Below are 5,978 nucleotides of genomic sequence, written 5' to 3' on the forward strand. Positions count from 1 at the left end.
CCACAAGCATTACCCGAGCTGCTGTGTTTGCACGAATTCAAGAGGAAGAACTGGAAAACCAAAGGGCATCGTGCAACCGCATTGTTCCTGTGGGGCGACCACCACCACCAGCAGCCGCAACAGCCACATAGGCTCACGCAACCGCCCAACCTCGTCTAGGCGGTGACTAGTACGCTCTTGAACGACAACTCAAAGAATTCAGAAGAGCCAACGTTCTCCGCCTCCGCTGTGGCGACAAACACTCGCGCGAGCATCAGTGCAAGCGCACCGGACAGATACTGATGATCGAAGTGGGTGACTTTGGACAAATTCTTTTAGATGATACAGTGCAAGCTTTGCAACTCTTGGACCCGCCTGACGCCCATGAGCCGGAATGTTGTGCAATATCACAACATGCAGTTTCTGGAGAGGAAGCGCCCTCCACCATTCGCATGCGCGCACAAGTTGGAGACCAATACATGCTGTTGTTAGTGGATTCGGGCAGCTCACACAGTTTCATCAGTGACTCCTTTGTGCATCGCGTGTCAGCCCACACCGAGGCATTACCACCGGTATCAGTCCGGGTGGCTAACGGGCAGCGTTTGCATTGCAACAAGATTGTACGGCAATTGGGATGGCAAGTACCTGGACACACTTTTCATACAGACTTCAGAGTACTGCCACTGGGAGCATATGATGGAGTCCTAGGCATGGATTGGTTAGCCTCACATAGTCCCATGAACTGTCATTGGAAACTGAAGACGATTGAATTCGAAACCGAAGGGAAAGCAGTGCATCTCCAGGACGTCAGAACTTCAGACCTTCCACCAATTACAGAATTAGATGTGTATGAACTCCATCGCATGGAAGTGGCTAACGATATTTGGACTGCAGCTCTAGTTACAGTTGAGCGGTCAGACAAAGGGATCCCAAAACCGGTTCCACCAAACATTCAGAAAGTGCTGTCAGAATATCAGGACGTGTTCGCTGAACCAACAATGTTACCACCTCATCAATAGTATGATCATGGTATCCACCTCGAGTCAGGCACTGTCCCAATCAACACCAAGCCATATCAATACTCACCTGCTCAGAAGGACGAAATCAAGAAGTAGGTGCAAGATTTGTTGAAGACAGGCGTCATTGCTCACAGCATGAGCCCGTACACTGCACTAGTTCTGTTGGTAAAGAAAAGGGATGGCAGCTGGCAATTCTGTGTCGATTTCAGATGACTGAATTCTGCAACTGTTAAGAACAAGTTTCCGCTACCGGTTGTGGATGAGCTGCGTGACGAACTGGAAGGTGCTACCTACTTCTCCGAGATTGATCTGCGTGCCGAATATCATCAGATCCGTATGCGCGAGGAGGATGAAGAGAAGACAGCCTTCAAAACTCACCACAGGCACTATCACTTCAGAGTGATGCCACTTGGCCTGTACAACGCCCCTGCGACATTTTAGTGCCTCATGAACATCGTGTTTGGGCGATACGTCCGTAAGTTCATCATCATATTTCTTGATGACATTTTAGTCTTCAGCACCGACCTGGAGGAACATGAGGAGCACTTGCGTCTCACCTTGCAACTGCTCCACGAACATCAGCTTTTCGCCAAGGCAACCAAGTGCTCCTTCGCACACACCAGCATCAAGTACTTGGGGCACGTGATATCCAAGGACGGACTTCCCATCGACATGAACAAGACCAGCGCCATGCAGGCCTGGCCCGTGCCCACGACGGTCACCAAGCTTCGCAGGTTCCTCAGCCCGACCAGCTATTACCGCAAATTTGTACCTCACTACTGCATCATCAGAAAGCTGCTTACCAAGCTCCTGACGAAGAAAGGGTTCGCATGGAACGACAAGGCCTAGCAGGCATTCGAGATGCTGAAGCAAGCCATGGTGAGCACGCCGGTGCTTGCGCTCCCAGACTTCGCAAAGCCGGCCACCCCGTCGTGTATCTCAGCAAATCCCTGGGCGTCAAGAATCAGAAGCTTTCAAGATACGAGAAGGACTTCTTGGGAGTGATGATGGCGATCGACAAGTGGCGGCCATACCTACAACGCGCCCCGTTCGAGATCGTCACTGACCACAAGAGCTTGTGCGCGCTTACAGATCAGTAGCTTCCTATGAACCTCCAGCGGAAAGTCATGTCCAAGCTGGTCAGCCTGCAGTTCTCCTTCCGCTACAAGAAGGGCATCGACAATAGTGCAGCGGACGTGCTGTCCCGTGTCGGCCATCTCGTTGCACTCGATGCTCTCTCGCTGTGCCAGCCCCAATGGCTACAGGAGGTGGCTAACTCCTACAAAACTGATCCTGACTCGCAAGAGCTGCTGGCGAAGGTCGCGGTCACCGCCGTCAACGACCAGGGGCGCACATTACAGAACGGCGTCATCAGGCAGCGTGGCCGGCTCTGGATTGGGGCCAACTCAGCATTGCAGACCAAGCTCATCGCCGCCCTCCATCACAGTGTCGTGGGTGGACACTCCGGCGCCATGGCAACCTACCACCCCGTCCGCAAGCTGTTCGCCTGGCAAGGTCTGAAGCATGCTGTGGAGGATTTTGTCCGGTAGTGCACTGTGTGCCAACACGCCAAGCACGAGCACACGCACCCTGCCAGCAAGCTCCAACCCCTTCCAATTCCCAAGGAACCATGGCAGGAGCTGACCATGGATTTTGTCAAGGGGTTTCAGAAATCTGAGGGCTCCGACGCGATCATGGTCGCCGTTGACAGGCTGACCAAGTACGCCCACTTCATGCCGCTTCATCACCCCTTCACCGCCGTCCAAGTTGCTCGCGCCTTCTGGGAACATGTCATCAAGCTTCACGAGATCCCTCATTCGATCGTCTCCGAGCGTGACAAGATCTTCACTATCGCCATGTGGCGCGAATTGCTCTCCGCCGCAGGAACCAAACTGTTCTACTCCACTGCGTACCACCCACAGACGGATGGCCAGATGGAGCGGGTCAACTAGTGATTGGAGATGTATCTGCGGTGTGCGGTATATGACACGCAACGACAATGGTGCAAGTGGCTGCCGACGGCAGAATTCTGGTACAACTCTGCACATCACGCCTCCCTGAATTGCTCTCTCTTCAAGGCGTTGTATGTCAGAGAGCCCAACCTGGGCGGCTTGCCACACCTGAGCGCCGCGCTACCCAGCGATGCGGCGTCGGGCGATCTAGATTGGACCATGCACACGGACCTGCTGCGCGCGCAGCTTGCGCGTGACCAAGCTCGCTTCAAGAAACAAGCCAATCGACACCGAGCAGAACGAGCTTTCGACGTCGGGGAACAAGGCCTTATCAAGCTTCAGTCGTATGCACAGTCCTCTGTCGCCAACCGCCCTGCAAGAAGCTCGCCAACAAGTTCTTCGGTCCCTTCTTGGTGACAGAACACATTGGCACGCTAGCGTATCGACTGCAACTGCCACCAGACAGCCGCATCCACCCAGTATTTCACATCTCTCAATTGCAGCCGTTCACCCCAGACTATACTCCGGTGTTCTCTGAACTACCGCGAGTGCCGGACCTCGCCGGCGAGTAAACTGAACCAGTGGCAATCCTGGAATGGCACATGATGAAGAAGGGGGGTGCTCCTTTGGTGCAACTGCACGTTCAATGGGCAAACATGTCACCGTCGGCCACAACCTGGGAAGATAATGACGTCCTTCGCCATCGGTACCCGTCAGCTTGCAACAGGGAAGAGGCTTCATCGCAAGAGGGAGGCAATGTCGCGCCTACAGATGCTGCTAACGCATCAGCTGCGGACTGATCAAGTGTAGTTCAGTTAACTGCTTGACTAAACGCGCAACATCGAGTGAGTGGGCTTATGGGCCGAGTGCATGTGTTGGATTGAGTAATGGTTGGCCGTAGGCCTTGTAAGGGTGGCCGGATGGGGCAGCTACTTATGTACGCATCACCTGAGGAAATGGCAGCGAGTGGTCGAACGATCCTCCTTTCCCCTTCTCCAAGTTACTCACCTACTCGGTTCTCTCTCCTCATCCCCAATTCTGGATCGAGATCTCCCCTGGGCATCACAAATCGGTCCGACGGAGTTTGCTTGACGTCGTCTCTATTTTCTTATTGTTTCAATTCGGTCTAACCAGTTGATGCAATCGGGGCCACCGAGTTGATGTTTGCCCTAAGCCCTAGCACATCGGTCCCACCGAGTTGATCTCGTCAGTCCCATCGAAGTTCCTAATGTTCACATTTTTAACTGAATCGGTCTCACCGAGTTCTTCTATTCGGTCTGACCGAGTTGGGTCAAATGTGTGTAACGGTTGGATTTTGCGTGGAGGCTATGTATACCCCTCCACCCCCTTCTCCATTTGTGAGAGAGCCATCAGAATGTGCCTACACTTCCACTAGTCATTTGCTGAGAGAGAACCACCTACTCATGTGTTGAGACCAAGACATTCCAATCCAACCACCTGAATCTTGATCTTTAGCCTTCCCCAAGTTGCTTTCCACTCAAATCATCTTTCCACCATAGCCAAATCTTTGAGAGAGAGTTGAGTGTTGGGGAGACTATCATTTGAAGCACAAAAGCAAGGAGTTCATCATCAACACACCATATATTACCTTTTGAAGAGTGGCGTCTCCTAGGTTGGTTAGGTGTCGCTTGGGAGCCTCCTACAAGATTATGGAGTTGAACCAAGAAGTTTGTAAGGTCAAGGAGATCGCCTACTTCGTGAAGATCTACCCGAGTGAGGCAAGTCCTTCACGAGCGATGGCCATGGTGGGATAGACAAGGTTGCTTCTTCGTGGACCCTTCATGGGTGGAGCCCTCCATGGACTCGCGCAATCGTTACCCTTCGTGGGTTGAAGTCTCCATCGACGTGGACGTACGATAGCACCACCTATCGGATCCACGCCAAAAATCTCCGTGTCTACATTGCGTTTTCCTTCTCCAAACCCTTCCCTTTACCTTCATATGCAATGTTTTACTTTCCACTGGTACACTCTTAGAATTGCATGTGTAGGTTGATTGCTTGACTTGTACTAGTTGTTAAAGTTTGCAAACACTTGAAATTGGGAAAAGGTTAGATTTTTTATTTGGTCAAGTAGTCTAATCACCCCCGCTCTAGACCTACTTCCGAACCTACATTACCGATTTTTCGTAAGTTCACGTAGTTACACGTCTCGGGGCCACCAATTTGTTCCAATCGGTGCCACCAACAGAAGCTTAGTATATATATCCCGCGGGTCCTGTACGGTTGAAATTTCTCAAACCTCACGTTCCTGCACCCCCTCTGATGCCGTTGCCCTCTTCTTCGGAGTTCGTCGTTGTGTCCAGCGCGCCCTCGTTGTTGGACTCTGTCGCCGTCAACGGGTTTCTCTCCCGCTGTTGTCTCCACAGGGGATTTGCGCCGAGTTAGGGTAAAAATTCCACCCCCTTTGTGCATCAAATTTTTCTGATTCAATGCACTAGGGATTTGCCATGAATCTTGCTGCATATGAACTACTTCAATCTACCTGATCTATTCCATAGATTAGATGCAAGTACAAACTTTAGGTTTAGGTTTCCGCCGAAAGCATCTCGGACCGACAAAATTGGAATTTTCGGAGTCACCAATTTGGCCCTGGCCATTGCACTAGTGCATCTCAGTGCCACCGAGAAGTACTAATCAGTGAGACCGAACTAACATTTCTGTGAAACTGTAGCATCTCGGAGACACCGAATCACATCTCGGTCTAACCAAATGATGTGTATAGGTTCTGTTGAGTGCTTCGGCATCACCGAGATTAACAACTCGGTGGATCCAAAATGCATTCTATGAAAACATAAAACTAAGATTTGAACTCAGTTTTCATGAAAATGTCTGCTTTTGTGATGACTCATATACTCTGCCCACACCTATCTGTTCGCAGGGTTTGTTTGCAAGATGTCTAGTGCCAGTGACAGCGAGAACATGTCAGAACAGCATGAGGATCTCAGTGAAGGATCCAGTCGAGATGGCAGCTATTATGAAGGAGTGAGGAGCTCACTTTAACTACCCA

The 5,978-nt window shown here is 51.3% G+C and overlaps 3 protein-coding genes across 3 annotated transcripts; all 3 read left to right on the forward strand.

The window, feature by feature from the left end:
- Positions 1 to 281: 281 nt before the first annotated feature.
- Positions 282 to 998, forward strand: LOC141021509 (uncharacterized). Its single transcript, XM_073497355.1, has one exon. The coding sequence runs from the start codon at positions 282 to 284 to the stop codon at positions 996 to 998; it is 717 nt and encodes a 238-aa protein (XP_073353456.1).
- Positions 999 to 1,445: 447 nt separating this feature from the next.
- On the forward strand, positions 1,446 to 1,847 carry LOC141021832 (uncharacterized mitochondrial protein AtMg00860-like). The gene has a single exon (XM_073497677.1). The coding sequence runs from the start codon at positions 1,446 to 1,448 to the stop codon at positions 1,845 to 1,847; it is 402 nt and encodes a 133-aa protein (XP_073353778.1).
- A 278-nt stretch (positions 1,848 to 2,125) lies between these two features.
- Positions 2,126 to 2,548, forward strand: LOC141021833 (uncharacterized). Its single transcript, XM_073497678.1, has one exon. It carries the CDS (start codon positions 2,126 to 2,128, stop codon positions 2,546 to 2,548), a length of 423 nt encoding a protein of 140 aa, XP_073353779.1.
- The last annotated feature ends 3,430 nt before the right edge of the window (positions 2,549 to 5,978 follow it).

The sequence above is a fragment of the Aegilops tauschii genome, chromosome 4 (assembly GCF_002575655.3).
Source record: "Aegilops tauschii subsp. strangulata cultivar AL8/78 chromosome 4, Aet v6.0, whole genome shotgun sequence".
In the NCBI taxonomy this organism is placed as follows: domain Eukaryota; kingdom Viridiplantae; phylum Streptophyta; class Magnoliopsida; order Poales; family Poaceae; genus Aegilops; species Aegilops tauschii.

Coding starts and splice junctions, on each gene's coding strand:
- LOC141021509 (XM_073497355.1), top strand. CDS start 282: ATGATCGAAGTGGGTGACTTTGGACAAATTCTTTTAGATGATACAGTG.
- LOC141021833 (XM_073497678.1), top strand. CDS start 2,126: ATGTCCAAGCTGGTCAGCCTGCAGTTCTCCTTCCGCTACAAGAAGGGC.
- LOC141021832 (XM_073497677.1), top strand. CDS start 1,446: ATGAACATCGTGTTTGGGCGATACGTCCGTAAGTTCATCATCATATTT.